Source organism: Urocitellus parryii, chromosome 4 (genome assembly GCF_045843805.1).
Source record: "Urocitellus parryii isolate mUroPar1 chromosome 4, mUroPar1.hap1, whole genome shotgun sequence".
In the NCBI taxonomy this organism is placed as follows: domain Eukaryota; kingdom Metazoa; phylum Chordata; class Mammalia; order Rodentia; family Sciuridae; genus Urocitellus; species Urocitellus parryii.
This window is the reverse complement of record NC_135534.1, coordinates 10382310-10405614: the sequence shown is the minus strand read 5'-3', so window position 1 is coordinate 10405614 and position 23305 is coordinate 10382310. Positions and strand designations below refer to the sequence as shown.

Sequence of the window (23305 nt, the reverse complement as noted above, 5' to 3'; positions counted from 1 at the left end):
TCTTTCAGTGTTTGAAATATGTTGTTCCAGGATCTTCTAGCTTTCAGGGTCTGTGTTGAAAAATCTGCCGTTATCCTAATTGGTTTACCCTTATATGTCATCTCTTTCCTTTCTCTTGTGGCTTTTAAAATTATCTCCTTCTTCTGTATGTTGGGCACTTTATTATCATGTGCCTTGGTGTGAATTTGTTGTGATTTTATACATTCAGCATTCTGTAGGCATCTTGAATTTGGATTTCCAATTCATTCTTCATGTTTTGAAAGTTTTCTGATATTATTTCATTGAATAGTTTGTTCATTCATTTGGTTTGGACCTCTATGCCTTTCTCTATCCCAATAACTCTTAAATTTGGTCTTTTTATGCTATCCCATATTTCTTGAATGTTCTTCTCATGGTTTTTTACCATTTTCACTGTGTGGTCTATGTTCTTTTCAAGATGGTATATTTTACCTTTATTGTCTGATGTCCTATCTTCCAAGTAGTATACTATGTTGGTGTTGCTTTCATTTGAGTTTTTAATTTGGCTTATTATTCCTTTCATTTCAAGGATTTCTGTTTTTTTTTTTAGAACCTCTAGCTCCCTGTTGAGGTGATCTTTTGCTGCCTGTATTTGTTTATGTATCCTCTTTCTCTGTCATTTTTTTCCTGCTGTAGTTGCTAGTGCTTCTAATGATGTGTTGTCTTGATTTGTTTGTAGTATGTTTCTTCCCTTATCTTTTCATGTTGCTCATGTGTCTTCCTTTCCAGTTCTGTGGATCTGGTGTGTTATTGTTTTTACCCTATAGATTTGTAGTGCTCTTGTAGGGTTCCAAGATCTCTCCTTGTGGGGAAGGACAATGTTAACAGATCTCAATATCAACAATACATCACCTATGAACAAATTGTTGTTATTAAGACATTAACAGTTTAGTTTCAATGTCCAGAAATATTGGATTAAATTATTATTTAAAACATAATCAGTAGTTTCATAAAAAGGTTTACAGTTCCAGTGGTGAAAAATGAACTGGGGGTCAGGCATAGGATGATATTCTGTGGAGGAAAGATGTGAGGGTATAGATTTAATATATCTTAGGAAATGTGAAGGAGAAATCTAATAAAGAGGGTTAGTAGCAGGGGAATAGACAGGAAGTAATTTAGGGTAGACAAGTATGTGGGAAGACAGTAGAGTACATAAAACAAACACACATATGCATTTAGAAAAATACAGGATGTAAAAACTGTAAAATTTTGAGGATAAAAGAAGAAAGAGAAAAAAAGGAAAAGAAAGAAGGAAAGAAATAGAGAAGAAAAAGAAAAAAGGGTTTATGCAACTCCTCTATATTATATTATATTATTGAGGTGACTAGTCCTTAAAGTGCTATCTCATGCAAAGTCTTGGTTTTACATATGTTGGAGATGTGAGGGCCAGAGGATTGAAGGATAGAAGTGAAAGAAGAAGAAAAATAGTTTTAGAGATCTATTTCTTTCCTGCTTCTCTTCTTATTAATTAGGTGGGGTTGTCTGTTTTAAGCTGGTGTCTCTACCCTCAGGATGGTGTAAATAACCAGGGTGAGAATACTCAACCTGGTGTAGAGTGTCTGGAAGCTGGGAGTGCTGCCCACCAGTCCCAGCAGGAAAATTGAACCTCATGAGTCTCTTTTTGTGACAACTCAACTGACTTGAACCCCCTGTATTGTCTTCCTCTGTTGCCTCGAGATTTCCCAGATCCTGGTCTCTTTGTTATGCTCCAGACTTCTTCTCTCTTATCAGATCCCAACTGCAGGACCTCTCACCCCCAGGCTCACACCAGGTGGGCAGACCCTGGTTGCACCATACTCTTGTCCAGCTGAGAGCTGTTTATGTGTTGAGTGGCCACTGTGCCAAGTTATTGCTGCTGGGGAGGAGAGGGTAGTTGGAAACCAGGTACCTTGTCAAATGAAGATTTGATCTGATAGCCATGCACACCAAAAATGGCAAGGAAGCTTTTCCAAGATGGAGTCAGTCTGCTTCCAGCACCGGGGAGTCTGGTGAAGTTGGGGGAGCTGGGTGATGGCCTTGTGCTGTGGATATGTTGCAGCTGAGTGGCCTGTGTGGGAGCAGAGTGCAGTCTGGAGTTCTGCAGAGGTGCTGATATGCGATTATGCTAAGCTGCTTGTGAGCCATGCATGAGCTAGAACTGTGGGCTTTGGGTCTGGAGTCCGGAGACCTACTTGAACTCAGAGGCTCTGATTTCTGCATGGGTAGTCATTGCGCTGGTGATTTTTGTGAAAATCCACTGTACAGGGGTGTTCTCACACTCTCTGAGATGTTGTATTCCGTCTAAGTGAGACCTTGTGGAGAAGCTGCCTGCCTGTTTTCTTGGTTTCTTGCCACAGAGCAGCCATAAACAGAACCTCCTCTATTCCGCCATCTTGGATCTCCATCTTAACAAGTCTTAACCCTGGCCTCCTGTAACTGTGACCAGCTGCAGTAAGCGTGGGATTATGACGAGGGGCAGTGGCCACAGGCCCATGGTGCGGCTAGCACAGAATCTCAGGAGCTGCATGCCCTCGCCTGACTCTCACTCATCTCCTAGATTGCATTTCTTTATAGGCTACAAGATATTTATCATCCTTTTCCGCAACTTTTACATTTCCAATAATTAAAGCATAAGGAGATTGAACACAGGCCCACAAGCCATAGCAGGATCCCTCTTTGAAATTCCTCCCTACAAAGTCAGGCATAGGGCTATCTGTATAATGTCGAAAATCTGAGGCTGCAATTAAGCACCAAAGATCTTTTTGGATACTGCCTTTGCTGGAGGTTAGACTATTACCAACAAAACCTCCAAAGGTCATGGCATCCTTACACAATTGTCTTTTGTCAATTCTTGGAGACCAGTCAAAAATATATCCACTATTTCTAGAAAGTTTATATTGTACTGGAAAAACATTTCTACATTTCATAAATTTAGGAAAAGTGCCAAATTCTCTTGAAGAATGATTAGGACAATAAGGTATTGGTGGATGTTCTGTGGAAATGACTGGCTGGTTATGAGAAAGTCCCATTTTAATAACTGTTTGGACATATGGCTTTGAGTCCCAGGGGCCACTATAATTGGCTGGTCTAGTTCCTCCATATTCTGTCTTTTCCTTGACATCCATCATGCTTATAATTGGACCAACATATAGGCAGCTGGCCACTGAATTATTAAATCCAGTATAATTAAATCCAGTCACATGGATGAGTGATTATGAGTATATGTAAAATGACCTATCATAAGAGTATCATTAATAAGTACTAGAATGGATTCTCCAGTCCACACTGTTGGGTGTACTAAAGGTGGATCTGGAAAATATGTCCAATAAGTTTCTCCATGGACCCCACCTACCTGATAGCTCAACAGAACTAACATGGTCACAAACATTGTGGCTGAAGACTTAGTTTCTCCTTGTTGTTGAACCATCTGTTCAGCTTTTAGCATTAGATTCTTTAGTTGTTTCCATGATGATTCTTTTGACATTAGGTCTCTTTGGGCCTTCTTCATCCTTTTCCTCCTGTCAAGCTTCCTCTTCCTGATGGGGATTATGGCTGACATCTCTGGATCTATCTTTAGTCATCTGAATTCTAGTTCTAGGTCTTCCATGTCTGATGGCATGTTCAGGTACCCAAATAGGAGGAAAGTCACCTTCTGGAAAAAGAAAAGAATGACCTCTACCCCACATTATCACCAGATATGGTCCTTTTCATTGTCCTGTTTGTAAATCTTTCCACCAAACTTGGCCCAAGGGACCTGTTGCACTGGAATACACGTGTCTCTTAGCTGCAGTGTGACCTCAGAGTCACAATTTAAAAAGTTGAAAACAAAAAAAGTGTGACTAAGGTTATTTCATGGAGTCTTATTTTCCCCTTTTTGTTTTTGTTAGTGTAGCTTAATAAATGAGCTCATTACACAATGGCTTGACCTTGAGGATTATAAGGAATACCTGTTTTATGATCAATACAAAATTGATGGCAAAACTGCTAAAAAGATGAACTAGTATAAGCCGGAGCAGTATAAGCTGTACTAGTATAAGTATACTAGTATAAGCTTATTAGTATAAGTATACTAGTGTAAGATATCCTTTACTTTAATCTGTAAGAACATCCTAATGCTGCAAGAGCAGCTAGGAAATGAGAAATAACATGTTGAGTATTTTCTTTTACACAGGCAATGGGAAGACTAAATCTAGAATAAGTATCAACCATGACACGAACATAACAATGTTTGCTAAATTTACATCCATTTTCCATAACGGATTTGATCCTAAACACATGGATTAACCCCAGTTGGTGAAGAAGGAATATATATAACACATTGTGAACATTGATAAACAATTTGACAAGCTTGTTCTTTATGGACATAGGCAAAGAACATGTATGTAAAAATTAAGGGTTACTTCAGTGTGTCTTTAAATCTTTAATAAACCAGTGTCCTACATGAGATGAGTTTTTATCCTCCAATACATACCATATTTCAATATGGGAGGCTATGACTTCCCTTTGGGACATTGCAACAACAACAACAGATCCCGTGATGAGCCATTCTCATCTTATAACTTCTCCTGAAGTCTAGATAATTTCATATTCTCTTACATTTCTGGAAAATGGCCCAGACCATGGCAATAAGATAAACAAAATTGATGTCTGAATTTGTGGTAAGGCAAAGGCCCTTTAGGCTGTGGGGCAGTTATACAGGCAAATTAAGAGTATCCATACCATAGGAGCACACGTACCTGACCATTATATCAGGAAATACCTAAAGAAGCAATTGATTGTTTTCTCCTGAGGTTTATTCTGTGTTGATATAAGGACAAGAAATGGGCACAAACTTTTAGAAACTAACTTTAACAGGGGAAATTTTTAAGCACCCTGTGCATTTACAGCGCACAATCCAAGCTGCTTCCATAAATTCTGTGATACTGTGTGGGCTGGTGCTGAACCAGTGACTTTTATATGAGCTCTTGCTTTTCCACTTCCTCAAGTTGCATTGTCAGGTTGGGTATCAGAGATCATCTATTTTTTGAGTAGGAGTGAGTAGATTCTTAAGGGTCCTTATTGATTCTTTTATTGATTCATTTGTTTTTTATAGGTGTTGTTTAATTTTCATGTATTTGTACAATTTCTAAATCTTTCCTGTGTGATTGTTAAAAACATTTTAAACTTTGAGTTGTAATTGTTCATATTTTTGGGATACAGTGTGGTATTCCAATACATGCTTGTTATTGATTTGTAATTTCATTCTATTGAGGTCAGAGAAGATATATGATAACATTTTCTAAAATCCTCTTTGTGACTTAACATAGAGTTTATCCTGAAGAATTTTCCATGTGCTTATGAGAAGAACACATATTCTGCTTTTTTTTAAAAATTAAAATGTTCTGTAGATTCTGTTAGGTCCATTTGGCCTTTAGTATAGTATAATTCCTAAGTCTTTACAATAATATTTTTGTCTGGAAGATCTATTGGTGAAACTGGGGTACTGGAATCCCCAACTACTACTGTATTGATGTCTACCCTTCCTTCTAGATTTAATAATGTTATTTTTATATAATTGGGTGTTCTGTCATTCAATGTATATACATTTACAATTGTTATTTTTGCTTATGGAATTGATCACTGTACCACTATATAGCCACTTGTCCTTTGTCTCTTTTTACAATTTTTGACTTAAGGTCTACTTTATCTGATACATGTAAGCTCACTGTTGGTTTGTATTAGCCTCTATGTGTCTTTACCAGTGAGGTTAGTTAATTGTAGGTAGTGAATAATTAGGTCATGTTTTTATTAATTCACATTTAATACAGATAGTTTAAATATTTTAATTGGGGATATTAATCTATTTATTTTCAAGATTATTACTGACAGGAAAGGACTTTGTGATTTTGGTGATTTTTCTTTTCTGGTTGTTGTGGTGGTTGTTTTATTGTTATTATTTTTAATTCTTTGTTCTGTCTTCCTCTCTTATTGTTCAATTTTGTGATTTGGTAGGTTTTTGTATTGATATTACCTGATTTTTTCTGTTTCTCTTTTGAGTTTCTGCTTTTCTGAATTATACTTTTGCATGTTCATGATGATGGTTATTATCCTTTGTCTCTTGATGTTGGATTTTTTGAAGCATTTCTTCTAAGGCCAGTCTGGTGGTGAGTAGATCCCTCAGCTTTTGCTTGTGCTGTAAAGTCCTTATATGTCCTTCATTCTAGAAGCCAGCTTTGCTGTGTATAGTTTTCTGTTAAGAAGTGTTTTGTTTTTGAGGATTTTCAATATATCATGACATTCTTTTCTGATATGTAAGGTCTTTTCCAAGAAATCTGCTAGTCTAATGGGGATTCCCTTATGTGTGCTGTTTTCTCATTTGAGTTTTTAATTTGGTTTATTAAAAGGATACACATAGGAAAAGAAGAACTCAAATTGGGACTGTATGCTGATGACATGATTCTATACCTAGAAGACCCTAAAATTTCCACCAGAAAACTTCTAGAACTAGTAAATAAATTCAGCAAAGTAATAGGATATAAAATCAACAACATAAATCAAAGGCATTTTTGTATATTAGTGGCAAATCTTCTGAAAGGGAAATGAGGAAAACTACCCCATTTACAATAGCCTCAAAAAGAAATAAAATACTTGGAAATCAACAAAAGAGGTAAAAGGTCTAAATAATGAAAATTACAGAATCCTAAAGAAAGAAGTCAAAGAAGACCTTAGAAGATGGAAAGATATACCTTGCTCTTGGATAGGCAGAATTAATATTAAAATGACCATACTAAAACAAGCACTACACAGATTTAATGCAAACTTATCAAAATCCCAAATGGCATACTTCATAGAAAGAGAAAAAGCTGTCATGAAGTTTATCTGGAAAAATAAGAGACCCAGAATAGCTAAAGCAATTCTTAGCAGGAAGAGTGAAACAGGTGGCATCACTATATCAGACCTTAAACTATACTACAGACAATATTAACATAAACAGCATGGTACTGGCACCAAAACAGACTGGTAGACCAATGGTAGAGAATAGAGGTCACAGAGACTAACCCATAAAATTACAATTATCTTATATCAGACAAAGGTGCCAAAAACATGCATTGGAAGAAAGACAGCCTCTTCAACAAATGGTGCTGGGCAAACTGGAGATCCATACGCAACAAAATGAAATTAAACCCCTATCTCTCAGCATACACAAAACTCAACTCAAAATGGATCAAGGACTTAGGAATAAAATCAGAGACCCTGCATCTAATAGAAGAAAAAGTGAGCCCTAAATTCAATGTAGGATTAGGCCCTAACTTCCTTAATAAGACTCCTATAGTGCAAGAATTAAAACCAAGAATCAATAAATGGGATGGACTCAAACTAAAAAGTTTCTTCTCAGAAAAAGCAATAATCTGTGAGGTGATTAGAGAGCCTACATCTTGGGAGCAAATTTTTACTCCCCACACATCAGATAGAGCACTAACCTCTAGGGTATATAAATAACTCAAAAATCTGACGACCAAAAAGACAAATAACCCAATCAATAAATGGGCCAAGGACCTGAAGAGACACTTCTCAGAAGATGATGTACAATCAATCAACAAACACATGAAAAATGTTCATCATCACTTGCAATTAGAGAAATGCAAATCAAAACCCCTCTAAGATTTCATTTCACTCCAGTCAGAATGGCAGCTATTTTGAAGACAAACAACAATAAGTGTTGGTGAGGATGTGAGGAAAAAGGGAGGAAAAAGGTACACTCATACACTGCTGGTGGGGCTGCAAATTGGTGCAGCCAATATGGAAAACAGTATGGAGATTTCTTGGAAAATTGGATGGAACCACCATTTGACCCATCTATCCCTCTCCTTGGTCTATACCCAAAGAACCTAAAAACAGCATACTACAGGGACACAGCCACATCAATGTTTATAGCAGCACAATTCACAATAGCTAAACTGTGGAACCAACCCAGATGCCCTTCCATAGATGAATGGATTAAAAAATGTTGCAAATATACATAATGAAACATTACTCACCAATAAAAGAGAATAAAATCATGGCATTACAGGTAAATGGATGGAGTTAGAGAAGATAATGCTAAGTGAAGTCAGCCAATCCCCAAAAACAAATGCTGAATGTTTTCTCTGATACAAGGAGACTGATTCATAGAGGAGTAGGGAGGAGGAGCGTGGGAGGAATAGATGAACTCTAGACAGGGCAGAGGTGGGAAGCAAGGGAGGGGGAATAGGGAATGTGATGGGCATTATTATCCAAAGTACATGTATAGAGGCACAAATTGGTGTGAATATACTTTCTTATACAACCAGAGATATGAAAAATTGTGCTGTATATGTGTACTATGAATTGTAATGCATTCCACTCTCATATATAAATAAAAAATAATTTAAAAATAAATAAAAATAAAAACAAATAAAATAAAGGTATTGTGTCCATCACAACTAAAAAAATTTAACAAGCTCAAATAGATATAATGGTTATGCAGTTTCCAGATATTTTATTTATCATATAAAAGCTTCAAAAAATTAGTTAAAATGTGCTCAAATAACATGCTTAAGGAATAAAAGTAAGATAGTGACTCATGAAAATTCCTATAAAGATGTAGGTATTCTAAAATATAGCCATATGAAAATTTGGGAGTTGAAATAGAAAATAACTGCTTCATAAATTGATTAAAGTTCACAGCTGTACATTTGATTTGGCTGAAAAAAGAATTGATGTATGTGAACATAGAATAATTCAGGTTATGAAACAGGAAGAATGGGAAAAAGAATGAAAGAAAAATGAAAAGAGCAGATAAAACAGACACAGGGATCATCGTGGAAGAGACTGAGAGTTGAATGCTTTCCATAAAGTTCAGGGTACAGGAATGTCAACTCTCATAACTTCTGTTTGAAAATGAATGCCCCCATGATCTGCTTCTTCCAGCCGAACCCTATCTGCTTAAGTTACCACCCAGTAGCCACTATTAATCCATCAAATTATTTAACTCACTGATTAGTTTTGAGCACTCATAAGCTAATCATAACCCCTCTGAACACTCCTGCATTGCCTAACAAATGGATTTATCTTCCACCTAAACCATAACACCTTACTGCATTATTTTACTTGGGATGCTTTTCATGATCTCTGTCAGTCAAGACTTAGTACTAAACAAACCAAAAATTTCCTCTCTCCATCTCTCCTAGAAAAATCAAACACTTCAATGGAGTATTGCAAACCACATATTCACTAAAAAATCACATTGCATGTGGAAGAGTTACTCCAGTTTGTTTGCAGAGTATTCGCAGATCAATATTAACTGCAGTTCATTGCCCACAACAAGAATTTTCACAAAGTAGATCATTAACAGATTTAACTAGGAAGCACCTCAGCAAAACCTCTCTCTCAGAGATTTAAAGAAAACAGCCACCCAAATAACCTGAGGATGACTAGGGGATATTAGCTTTGTGGACTTGCCACAGAGGTGAAGAGGGGATGATGACATTGGTCAGGGTCAACAGCCTTTGCTGTGTCACAGTGAGAGAGGATAAAACACATTGTTCTTTGAACTCTTCTAGATACAACCACTTTGCCTTCAGTTGGTGAGGGTCATTCAGCCACCATGGCCTTTCAGGACCTCCTGGATCAAGTTGGTAGTCTGGGGAGGTTCCAGATAATTCAGATGGCTTTTCTTCTTACCTACAATGCCATGGCACAGACTCATACTTTTTTGGAGAATTTCACTGCAGTCATCCTTGGTCATCGCTGCTGGGTCCATATACTCGATAATGCCACTGTCTCTGACAATGACACTGGGATCCTCAGCCAAGAAGCCCTCCTGAGGATCTCCATCCCACTAGACTCAAGCCTGAGGCCAGACAAATGTCATCGCTTCATCCACCCTCAATGGCAGCTCCTTCATCTGAATGGAACCTTCTCAAACATGAGTGAGGTGGACACGGAGCCCTGCATGGATGGCTGGGTATATGACCGGAGCTTGTTCCTCTCCACCACCGTGACTGAGGTAAAAGGCTTGATTTTCCACTCATAAAAGTAATTGACCTGGGTGTGTGTAAACAATGAAAATAATGAATATGCTTTGAGCCTTTAATTGCTGTGTGGGTGTTGGTTCTTCTTTTCTTTTTTCAGAAACTACTGTTTTTTTTTTTATACAATTCAGGGCACATACTTAGTGTAATGATAAAAAACAAATAGGAGCCTATTGTCATGGCACTTTGAAGCAAGTAAGTCATGTGTCTTGTTAAAATTGTGATATTTAGCCAGTAACACACTGTCTTGATTGCCAATTGGATATGGAGGTGGGTTGATCAAAACCTGCATACCCAGACTGAACTCCTATCATATGAGAAGATTTGCAGTAAAATTTTCAGAGTCCTTGAATGATGGTGGACTGTGGCCAAATTAGAGGACTTCTTAGTTAAAAGTGATCATTAATGTAACCCACAGGTGTAAGGTAGTCTTCCTAGATAAACATTTATTAAACTGAGGAATGGATGGTAGAATTCAAGTGTTTTTGAAAAGGGAAGCTGTTGAAGAAGACAGGGACCTATTATTAAGAATACTGCAGGTCTGTGAAGGTGTTTTTTTATGCTGGTTTTCTTGTCTTCCAGTGGGACCTGGTATGTGAATCGCAGTCACTGAATTCAGTGTCTAAGTTCTTCTTCATGGCTGGAATGTTGGTTGGAAACATTGTATATGGCTATTTGTCAGACAGGTGAGTGTCTCTGGTTCACAGATCTCTCTAACCCTGGGTACAATCATCAGCTTATGAATCATTTATGCATATGAAAAATTATTACAAATTACACTCTCCTGGGTGTACCTTTGTTCCCAGGGATCTACAAACACAAATGTAAAATGTCACTCAGTGCGGTGAGTGCTGTTTTAAACAGACTGAATCCTGTGTTTAGGAAATCAGTATAAGATTTGGAGGTGCTTTACCAGAGAATCTGGAGAGAACATGCCACAACATGCGGTTTGAAAGATCACAAACAGTTAACAATGGGGACACAGAGGTGGATATGTTACCACATTGGATCCAACCTACTTGAATATGCAGGTAGGAAAAAGACATTGTCAGTGTCACTCAGGGGCATCATGAAAATAAAATCTCAGTAGGTAAACTCAAAGGACTTCACTATGCTACATTATCCTAAAAATGTTTAAGAGTAAAAGAGTGAAGTCCCAATGAAGCAAGAAAAATGCTTTTTCACATAAAATGGATCTTCAATGGAATATTGGGTGATTTTTCTTCAGAATACATGGAAGCATCCCAACCTTTGCTTCTCAATAAGGGTCATTATAGTATGTCGCCTATGCATCTATAAATTCATGTTTTACAAAATGAGACAGTTGGGTTTATGGATCTTAATTTTCATGTAACTTAAATGTGTTGTTTCCTTTTCTTCTTTTGTGTACGTACCATTCTGTTTTTGGGATGCATACATGTTCCTATTTGTACTTTTAGTTCACATTTCTAATTGCTACATAGTGGTCCACAGTGGAGATCCATAACAGTGTTCCTGAGCCACCTTTGGGAAATGGGCAACCAGATTACCACCCAATGCTTGCCCTCCCAAACCTAAGAAAAGGTCAACTTTATATGTTCTTTTGCTGTGATAAATACATGTTATATTTTTACAAATATGTTTTGTTTACCAAGGTCAACAAATCCAAACTCAGCAGATAGGGACTCTTACCCAACCCATCAGCAACGTTGATGTACCTCTTCATAGCTGTTCCTATTACATCATGTTAGCCATACCTGTGCAGTTCTAGAGTCTCAAGCGCTGATTTTAATACTTTATACACAATGTTGCCTCTCCACTATCATAAGTGTATGGCTCAGTACAAGAAATATTTATGAGGTATTAATATTTCTAACACTGCAGCATGTCTTGTATAGCTTGAATTGGTGTTGAACTACTGGTAACAATTTAAGAAGTAGTTTTGAGGACAAGCTATCTATTTTAAAAGAAGAAGAGTTGATTTAAGAAGATCAGATGTTGGTCCTTTATGAATATTTCATAGGGGTGAAGTGTTTTCTTTGTGCCAACTTTTACCACAGTTGTTATTGTTCCCACAATCTCATCTTTCCCTTTTCCATAGGTTTGGGAGGAGGTTACTTCTGACATGGTGTCTTCTTCAGCTGGCCGTTGCTGACACCTGTGCTGCCTTTGCTCCCACATTTCTGGTTTACTGCTCACTACGCTTCCTGGCTGGCATGTCCACCATGACCATTGTGACAAATGCTATTCTTCTCAGTAAGTCAGCACTGACTCTTGGACATTTACTGAGACTTGACTTTTACTTTGATATTCTACCTTTGCTTGAAGTAATTATTCAGTGATGTTTTCTTTCAGTTGTAGAATGGACAAGTCCCAAATACCAAGCTATGGGAACAACAATGGCAATGTGTGCTACTAGTTTTGGGAATATCCTACTGGGAAGCCTGGCTTTTGCTATTCGAAACTGGCATACTCTTCAGCTGGTTCTGTCTATACCGATGTTCTTCTTTTTTATTTCCTCAAGGTATGAGCTCCCTTTTGTCTTTCTCTTCTAAAACCATGGTATGGTAATGTACATGGCATCAGGACATAAAAATTTATTTCTTCTTGGTTCTACATGAGGATGTGCTCTCAGAACAAGTGTCTTGGTACAATTTGAGAAGCAGGGCGAGTAGGATGGTCAGATGAAATTGAGGACATTGAAAATCTTTCAATTCATTGTAACTAGTAAATATTTTTTTGTAAAATATTATCCCAAGCTTTGCAAGTGATATACTGAAAATTATTTACTGTTTATGTGAATTTCTCTTTAACTGTTATATACTGTTTTTACTAATAGGTAAAATATAAGATATTCTATTATATTTACATCATAGATAAGCAACAAATAATGTTTTAGGCATGGGATACAGTTTTTAAAATATGATACACTATTTGGAATTCAAGTCAACTATGCTTACTAAAACAAGAACCATGAAAACAAAATATCAATGTATCCTTACCTGAAGTTCTGGGACTTTCAGCTTATCCTTGATGTAAGCCTCATTTTGTACTGTGTAGAAAGAATTATTGCAAACATATTTCCTTTGGAGATTGGTAACTCAGAAGGATCCAGAGTGTCAGAGCAGGTCCTCAAGAGTTTGCAGTGACAAACTGAGGTAGGTGAAGGAGGGGAAAGAGCAGGGAGCAACTTAGTGAACTAATAACCAGGAGAAAACAAAAATGAGTAGTTTTCAGGATAGAAAGAGAAATAATAAAGGCAGTGGAAGAGTCAGGAATGCAATCCCTCAGTGGCAGAAGGGAAGCATTTCTCAAGAAGCCAAAAGTCTTTCTACCACCTAGCTCAAGAAAAACAGACACTGACCAATATATCCACAATCAGAACAGATAATAAATTCAGGAAAGCTGAGCTGTGTTTACTCAGGAGAATGTTTTAGATGTGTCCGGCTGGAGAGTGAATCACCACTCCCCGGAAAGGTCTTGGAGCCTTCCAGCAGAGGTGTTTGGATCAGGGAAGCCCTGACAGCTTAAAGGAACTTGTTAATTACCCTTCCTGACCCCCCGGTTGGTAGTACCTGAATTTTATCCTTGTTTTTAAGATAGCATTTCCTGTTTTATTTGCCTTATTTCTCCCTCTTTTTTCTTCATTTTTGTCTTTCACTTGGTACACATGCATTTTGAATATCTGTGAGTGTCCATACTGAGAGCCGATTTGGGCAAAAAAGAGAAAATACTCTTTTATGAGAATACAGTGTGGGGTTAAACTCAGAGTGACTAGTCAATCAGTCTGCAGAGTGGAGAAGAAAGTGCCGCAGTCTGGCTGGGCATGATTCAGGGGCCACTTGTCAAAAGAAACAAACTTTATTTTTAGAACCACAAACGCCAAACAAAACAGCTCCTCAGGAAAAACCCTCAGAGCCCAACTGCCACCACCGGCTTCCCACAAGCCTCACACACACACACGCCAAGCCTCTTCCACTCCCACAATCCTCCTGCTCTTGAGGCTGATTGGCTGGGTTGTGTGGACAGAGCCAAAGAAGTCCCCCAATGAGCAGCTCCATGGTCTGAAAGGGCAGGGAAACAGCCCAATGAGTATCATCGCAGAGGAGCCAATCAGCTAGATGTTGCTGGGGCCGCTGTGAGCCAATCATGAGCCGGTAGCTGGAAGTTTGCTGGGGCCCCTTTGGCTGTGGCTCTCATAATCTCCCCCTCTCTGTTTAAACAACAAGCATGTGGCTTAGGGACCGTGCCTGCCTTAGGTTGTCCAATAGTACATATGGTCCTTACCCATTATCAGATGAGCTGACCTCAAGGCGTCAGCCTCCTGTCTTAGGTTGGTACCATTGTAATTGGATCTTACCCGTCACTGACTACCGGTCCAGTATACAGCCACACCTGTGGAGAGGTACCAGCGGGAGGGTGAGGTTCTTTGCCTCACCTCTGTTGGCCCCCAAATTTTAGCTGAACAATCATGACAAGCAGAAGGGAGGAAGATACACCAATCCAATTGACGGCTCCTTTTGGAAAATTTGTACCACCGATGACATCATCAGCAAAAACACCCCAACACTACCACAAGTCGCTGCACCAACAGATAGTTCACAATGCATACAAGTGAGTTCACAATGCATACAAGTGACACATAGTCTAGGCAAGTTCTGCAAGCAGTTCAGTGATGGCTATTGCAGAAGCTGTAGATTGGTTTTACCTTTGTCTTCACTGGCACTGGGATGAAGATAGGAGTTCTGGCAATAATGGCTAAAGAAAAAATTATGTAACATTCCAGAAGGCACTAAAAGAAAACAATTTTCTTAACAATTTACATTATCTTAAAGAGAATTATTAAATATAATGTAAAGGAAAGGTGAAAGTAAACAAACAGATCTGTTAACCTCCTTTTTTGTTCACATATTAAAACAATCCTCAACAGTTGTTTACCCAATTTAAATTAAACCATTTAAATCACGTGAATAAAAAAATATATTTGGATCCATTTTTTCATGAGCGCTCATCATATATGATATGTGGACATACGTACATTCAAACATATAACACAAAACACAAGTGTGCACACATAATATAATACATACAACACATAACATAATAGTAAAGGCCTTATAACTTTTTACAGATAAAATCTCCATTGCAATGTTTAAAAACTCTATAGTCAAAAAATAGAACTGATCAGCAAAACATTAACCTAGGTCTGTATGAGCTCAAAAAACAAAATAGAACTTCATGATATGGGAAAGGGCAATAATAAAATAGATATTGAAAAAAGCATCCTGGTTCTGTCGCAGATGTAAGGATAGCCAAACTGGAGTTTTGGATATCAGCTGTTATGGATTTGAGCCAAATCATCTTCTTTTTGACCTGTAGAAATTGCTTTAGTTAATCTCTCTGGAATCCAAATTGGCTGCTGTTCTCCCTGTGGAAACACAAACACAAACAGGCCCCAGACTCCACACAATCACTGGACGGATAATAAAACTCCTAAATAATTAATTGGAAAATTTAATTGTACTTTATCTATTGCTATCTCTAGATTATAATTTTTTTAATAAGTTTTTAAGTGTGGCATAACATTCTAGCAATGTGTTTTTAGCCTTGTGTGCTAATAACACATCATGCATATAGTGAAATATTTGTAGTTCAGGATTTTGATTTCTAAGTAGCCGGATTACTTTGTTAACAGAAATTTGACATATAGTTGGGCTGTTAGCCATCCCTTGAGGGAGTACTTTCCATTCATATCTCTGATCAGGACCTTCATGATTCAGTGCAGGGATAGTAAATGCAAAACGTGGACTATCCTCAGGATGAATTGGAATTGAAAAAAAAACAATCTTTAATATCTATAACTAAAACATACCAAGTTTTTGGCAAAGCAGACAACTGAGGAATCCCCGATTGAGCAGGTCCCATAATAACCATCTCATTATTAATGGCTCTTAAATCTTGCAATAATCTCCATTTACCAGATTTCTTTTTGATGACAAAAATGGGAGTATTATGAGGAGATACAGAAGGTTGTATATGTCCTTCCGCTAATTGTTGTTTGACCAGGTCATGGGCTGCTTGTATCCTTTTTTTAGTCAGGGGCCACTGAGGAACCTATACTGGTATTTCTGATTTCCAAGTAATTTTTATTGTCTCAGTGGCCCTTTCTGAAAATCCAACCCATGTCTGTCTGTTCCTTGATCTATACAAATAGATATTGTATTGGTGCTGCTATACCTTGTTCTTGTTTTTCTAATCTTTTTCCTTTCCTAAAACCTTGTCTAGTCATAATAGTGGGTGCATTTTGGTTGATGTTATTTGTTAATGTCAAACCTAATTGATCTAGGACATCTCTTCCCCATAAATTTATGGGAAGATGATCCAATACATATGGCTGTATAGTTCCTTCACATCCTTCAGGATCCTTCCAATCTAATACCATTGCACTTCTATGGGGATTAGTCACCACTCCTAGGCCTCGAAGTGTTTGAGTGGCTTGTTGTAATGGCCAATGTTTTGGCCATTCTTGATGAGAGATGATGCTAAGGTCTGCACCTGTATCCAGTAGCCCATTAAATTCATGTCCTTGAATATTTAGTTTTAGCATGGGGTGAGAATCTAAATTTAAAGAAAGCATAGCCCAATCTACACCTGTGGAGCCTAATTCCTTGGAACCTCTTTCTACAGCACGGCTGGAAAATTTATCATGTAGGCTTGGTATTATTAGTAACTGTGCTATTCTATCTCCTGGTGAAATTACTGATATACCCTTTGGAGAACTGGCTATAATTTTTATTTCACCTTTATAATCGGGATCAACTACCCCAGGACTTATCATAAGTCCTTTTAGAGTAGAAGAGCTGCGTCCCAATAATAAGCCTACTGTTCCTTGGGGAAGAGGTCCTTTCACCCCTGTGGGAATGATTTGAACTCCCATCTCTGGAGTTAGTACTGATCTGGCGGAGGCGCAGATGTCCAACCCTGCACTCCCTCTGGTTTGTCTGATGAGGGATCTGATGGACAATGTGTCCTGGGCACTACCCTGATGGGGTTGCTGGGTTCCTCCAGTGCTCCGTATATTTGTGGTTTTGGGCCCCGGAGCATTGGGCCCCCCTGTCCATTTTTTGGCAATGGAGCCCAATGCCTTTCTCCACGATATCGTGGATAAACACTTGGTCCTTGTTTGTTTTTTCATAATGGAGTACCCTCTATGGTGGTTTGAGAATGGCACTCATTAGCCCAATGTCTCCCTCTACGGCATCGTGGGCAAATACCCAGTATTCTACTCCTTTGATACCTAGTTTTGTTAAACCCTCCTCCTATGGGGCAATTTCTTTTAAAATGTCCTGTTTGTTCACAATTGTAGCATGTTCTTGGCCTGGCATCTAAAGCCTGTTTTACTGCAGCTGCCACAATTTGCCCTTGTTCATTAATGTGTCTGGCATCTAAAGCCTGTTTTACTGCAGCTGCCACGACTTGCTCTTGTTCATTAATGTCTCTACATAATTTAATATATGTGTTTAAATCTTCATGTTTACATGGTCTAATGATATCTCTGCACCAACGATTCGCTTGGTCATAAGCCAGTTGTTTTATTAATGTCATTGCTTGTTCTGTATTCCCAAAAACTCTGGTAGCTGTTTGAATAAGCCTATCTACAAATTCAGCATGAGGTTCATTAGCTCCTTGTATTACCTTAGATAATTGACCTTGTAAACCTCCATGTCCTTGTAAAGTCTTCCATGCCCTAACCGCCTCTATAGCAATTTGTGCATATACGCCAGGATCATATGCAATTTGTTGCTGCTGATCCTCATAAGGTCCCTTTCCTAACAACATATCTAGATTTCTCTGAGGATAACCAGCTGCTGCATTTCGCCTAGCTGTCTCCTTGCAAAATTCCTCATTGGCAACCTTCCATAACAGTTATTGACCTCCATTTAGCACAGCTTTACACATATTAGCCCAATCTGCTGGCGTCATGTTCAAGTTGTTAATGGATTCGACCAAGCTTACAGTGAAGGGTGCTTGAGGACCATAGGTTGTTACAGCCTCTTTTAGCTGCTTCACTGTTTTGAAATTTAAAGCATGGTAAATTCACTGCCCTCCTACCTCAAATACAGGGCATATTAATACTTGAGATCCTGTCTCAGGATCCCAACTATCAACTGCGGGGGTTGGGAGCCTCCCGGCATATGGAGGTGGTGCTGTTGATTGGACACTTATGCCCTCTGGTGATAGAATGCTGTTAGTAGCAGTCTCCTGTAGAGGTGGTGCTGTTGGTTGGACACTTACGCCCTCTGATAGAAAGGTGTTAGTAGCAGTCTCCTGTTGTAACTTTTCCCCTGATGGCTTTTTCTGCTCTAAACTTCCTTCCTCTGTCTGACTAGCTCGAAAGACCTTCTCTTTTACTTGAATCTTTTCCTCTTTCTGACTAACTTGAGAGACCTTCTCTTTTTCTTGAATCAATATGTCTTCTCCTTCCTCTACCTTTGTCTGATCTGAAGGCTTTGGACTAAGCAAACCAGATACGAATGTCCACAATGGCAATGTGCCAACTGGCAGAGTCCCTGGGTTGTTCTTTTCTATTCTTTTTAAATCCTCACCATGATGGTTCCATTGTGATATATTTAACAACTCCTCTTTAAAAAGCCATGGGCTATATTTTTGTATTATATCAACGTATGCCCTGACTGCTCTTGATTTTACTGGGAAGCCTCCTTCCTCTAACAATTTACTTAACACTCTTTCGGTTTGTGTTTTACTAATTTCTGATCCCGTATTTCTACTATAATACAAACCCAACAAGATGATGCCAAACCAAACCGAGACAGAATGAAATAAAAATGGAACAACACAAAATCATTATAGCCTTTCTATCCTCCTGACATATGCATCCGTCCTTTCTCCCTATCTGTTCCTCAGACGTAAATAGTTTTTCCTCAGATGTGAGCAGTTTTTCTTCCGTCTCACTCATCTCCAGGGACAGGCAACTTAAAACAAAAGTGAAGCAAAACAAAAGAGGAATCTTAAAATGGCTACCCATCCTCTCGCCCTGCCCTCAGGGGCGAGCAGTTTACTTATTCTCAGTCGCTCACCATGCAAGCCACCAAATGCCGCAGTCTAGCTGGGCATGATTCAGGAGCCACTTGTCAAAAGAAACGAACTTTATTTTTATAACCACACAGGCCAAACAAAACAGCTCCTCAGGAAAAACCCTCAGAGCCCAACTGCCACCACCGGCTTCCCACAAGCCTCTCCCACTCCCACAATCCACCTGCTCTTGAGGCCGATTGGACTTCCCTTTGAAATTGACAGTATAATCTCTGAGTGAAAAGTGTGACTGATGGGAGAGGACTGGAATAGATTATGATGAGACATAAAGTCCCATATCCTCAAGCTTCGGAGAGGCTGGATGATAGAGTGACGTTCCTACACACCTTTTCCTAGCACATGTGCAGTAACTCTTGGAAAGAGGGATGGAATTTAATTCAGGTCAGTCTATAGACAAAGCAAGTGGAGGAGCTGGTCAGGAGACCTGGCAGATCTACATTCCCACCTGCAGACACAAGAACAAAACCATTTGGAGAGTGAAAACTCTCTCACCCCTCCACGACCCGTCAGCAAGGGGGACAAGCAAGAAGCTAGCTGAATTCAGCATACAGACTAACCTAACAAGTTTGGCAGGTTAGCTCACTCCTTAAAAACTACAAAGGGTGTGAAGTCTGTATCATATAGATTTTCTTTTTAAAAATTTTATTGGATTTTTTAGTTATATATGACATTAAAATCCAGTTTGATGTAATTATGCTAGCATGGGATATGTCTTATTCTATTTAGGCTTCTATTCTAGTGTATGTGCCTGATGGTGAGATTCACTGTGACGTTTTCATATATGTACAGGGAAAATTATGTCAGGTCCATCCAATGTCTTTCCTCTTTCTATCTGCCTTGCTTTCCCTCCAATGCCCATTGTGAAATCTAATGAACCTCTATTCTTTCCCCTTCCTGTTATTTTGGATTAGCTTCCCCATATTAGAGAAAACATTTGACCTTTGGCTTTTGGGGATGGGCTTATTTCACTTCTGATTGTCTCCAGATCCATCCATTTACTGGCAAATATCGTAAAGTCATTTTTCTTTCTCACATTTGGTGGTTTCTAAAATTAAAACACTGAATACAAAATTCTCATTTCAAAAATTCAAAAGAAGCAATCCAAACACTTTTATGAAAATTATTGTCTTACCTTATTGATACACAACATAATCTCTCATACTCAACTTTGTCCTCCTTGCCAATCTTCACTTGAGACCCATCCTGCACCCATTATACTCTCCCCATTTTAACTCTTGTCTTCTATCCCTTCCCATACTTTCTTTCTTTTTTATTTTTCTTCTTTTTTGTTCCATCTTCAAATTCAATTTAGTCTATAGTTGTTAAATGTGATCTTTAGAGCTTGTTCTGTATTACTTGTTGCACACGTTCCTTCTGGGTTAATAGAGTTATAGAGATCATTTTTAATTGCAGATATAATGTGTGTTGATATATGGGTAACCCTTACGCTACCATTGTTACTTATGGCATCTTTCCTTTCAAAGAGGCATTGGAAGTTGAAATTAACATTTTGATTTTGCTGACGTGATGTGTTGAAGCTAGGCTATCCCCCAAGCACAGGGCTTATTATAAAGAGATAACTACACTAAAGGACTCCTATTACCAGGGGAACCAATGTCAGGTTGGGGGACAAACCCAGGCTGCAACATGTCCTGCCCCAGAAATATTCAGAATCAAATTGGAAGGAAAATTGGTTTTATTCAAAGCCAGCTTTGAAGGAAGATAGAAGAAACTGACTGCTTCTTTGAACTCTTTAAAGGCTAGCAAAGATGTTAAAGGATGAGTTGAAATGGATCAGGAGTCTGAACAGGTGGGCATGACTGAATGTAGGAAGGCCATATTCAAGATTGCAGAGTGGGGCTGGATTGTGGCTCAGTGGTACAGCAGTTGCCTAGCACACGGGAGGCCCTGGGTTCGATCCTCAGCACCACATAAAAATAAGTAAGTAAAATGGAGGTATTGTGTCCAACTACAACTAAAAAAAATAAATATTTTTTTAAAAAGAGTGCAGAGTGTATAAGAATTGTAGAGAATGGGTTATCTAGCCCTATGTACAATTCTTGGAAATCCCCTGGGACTGACTTCCAGCAGAGATTAGCATTTATCTGGCCTTAGGTGTGTGTGATCTAATCTCTCCAAAGCAGTTACTATTATAGAGCTTGGGCCTTCCAAGGGAACTGCTGCAACATGAAGACTCCCCACCCCTTCAAACCAAATTCTTGTGATCAAGTTAGTAAGATTTCAAATATGTAAGTCAGAGTAAGTGGAATGACATTATTGAAGGGATAGGAAAAGGGGACACTCTCAAGGTAGAGAGTTGGTCCTCTGACACAGGAAAGGGACAACATGACTGTTCTGCACTCCAGTTTTATTGGCTATCCAAGAGAAGTTTCTAGCAAATCCTATCCTGGTCTATCACTTGATGATTAATGGGCAGCACATGATATCAGACTTCGAAGTTCCCACTGCCATGACAATTCCAAGTTACCTTGGCCCTTGCTGACCAGTTCTGATCGGATTATTTTTTTTAAAAAAAATTATTTACTTGTTCTAATTTGTTATACGTTACAGCAAAATGATTTTCAATTCATAGTACACATATGAAGCACAATTTTCATTTCTCTGGTTTTATACAAAATAGCCTCACACCATTCGTGTTTTCAAAAATATACCTAAGGTAATGATGCCCATCTCATTCCACAATCTTTCCTACCTCAATACTCCCTCTTCCCCTTCTTCCCTTTGTCATATGCAAAGTTCCTGCATTCTTCCCATGCTCCCCCTGATCCTCATTATGGATCAGCATCCACTTATCAGAGAAAACATTTAGCCTTTGGTTTTCTTGGATTGGCTAAATTCACTTAGTATGATATTCTCCAGTTCCATCCATTAACCTGCAAATGCCATGATTTTATTCTCTTTTAATGCTGAGTAATATTCCATTGTGTATATATACCAGTATCTTTATCCTTTCATCTATTGAAGGGCATCTAGGTTGACTCCACAATTTAGCTACTGTGAATTGTGCTACTATAAACATTGTTGTGGGTGTGTCACTGTAGTATGCTCTTTTTAAATTCTTTGAGTACATTCCAAGATTTCTCAAAAATCTCCATACTGCTTTCCAGATTGGTTGCATCTATTTGTAGTCTCATCAGCAATGTATGGATGTGTCTTTTTCCCCACATCCTCACCAACATTTATTGTTGCTTTTATTCTTAATAACTGTTATTATGACTGGAGCGAGATGAAATCTTAGAGTAGTTTTGATTTGCACTTCTAATTGCTAGAGGTGTTGAACATTTTTTCATATACTTTATAGACTGATTTTATATCATCTTCTGAGAAGCATCTGTTCAGTTCCAGTTCTTTAGCCCATTTATTGATTGGGTTATTTGCTGCTTTGCTGTTTTTTGAGTTCTTCATATATTCTGGAGATTAGTACTCTATCTGATGTCTATGTGGTAAAAATTTGCTCCCATTCTGTAGGCTCTCTATTCACTTCACTGATTTTTTTTTTTTTGCTGAGAAGTAGCTTTTCAGTTTGAATCCATACCATTTACTGATTCTTGTTTTTATTTCTTGTGCTTTAGGAATTTTGCTAGGGAAGTTAGGGCCTAATCCAACATGATGAAGATTTGGGCCTATGCTGGTATATACTCTAATAAGTCCAGGGTCTCTGGTCTATTTTCTAGGTCCTTGATCCACTTTGTGTTGAGTTTTGTACATGGTGAGTGATAGGGGCTTAATTTCATTTTGCTGCATATGGATTTCCAGTTTTCCAGGCACAATTTGTTAAAGAGGCTATACTTTCTCCAATACATGTTTTTGGTGCCTTTCACTAGTATGAGATATTGTATTTATGTGGGTTTGTCTCTGTGTCCTCTATTCTGTACCACTGGTCTACAAGTCTATTTTTATGTCAATACCATGTTTTTTTTTTTACTATTGTTCTGTAGTATACTTTAAGGTCTGGTATTCTGATTCCACCTGTTTCACTCTTCTTGCTAAAGATTGTTTTATCTATTCTGGGTCTTTTATTTTTCCAGATGAATTTCATGATTTACTTTTCTATTTCTCTGAGGAATGCCATTGGGATTTTGATCAGAATTTGATTAAATCTATACAGTGTTTTGGTAGCATGGTCATTTTGACAATATTAATTCTGCCTATCCTAGAACAAG

General features: G+C 38.3%; 1 protein-coding gene across 1 annotated transcript in view; it reads left to right on the top strand.

Annotated features, from left to right (window-relative positions):
* The first annotated feature begins 9601 nt into the window (after nucleotides 1-9601).
* Nucleotides 9602-23305, top strand: part of LOC113178137 (organic anion transporter 7-like) — a 36209-nt gene continuing 22505 nt past the window's right edge. Inside the window, exons 1-4 of the mRNA XM_077796907.1 lie at nucleotides 9602-10003; nucleotides 10611-10714; nucleotides 12109-12263; nucleotides 12363-12531. Of these exons, the coding sequence (XP_077653033.1) occupies nucleotides 9602-10003; nucleotides 10611-10714; nucleotides 12109-12263; nucleotides 12363-12531 (830 nt within the window). The remainder of the gene's footprint in view (nucleotides 10004-10610; nucleotides 10715-12108; nucleotides 12264-12362; nucleotides 12532-23305) is intronic.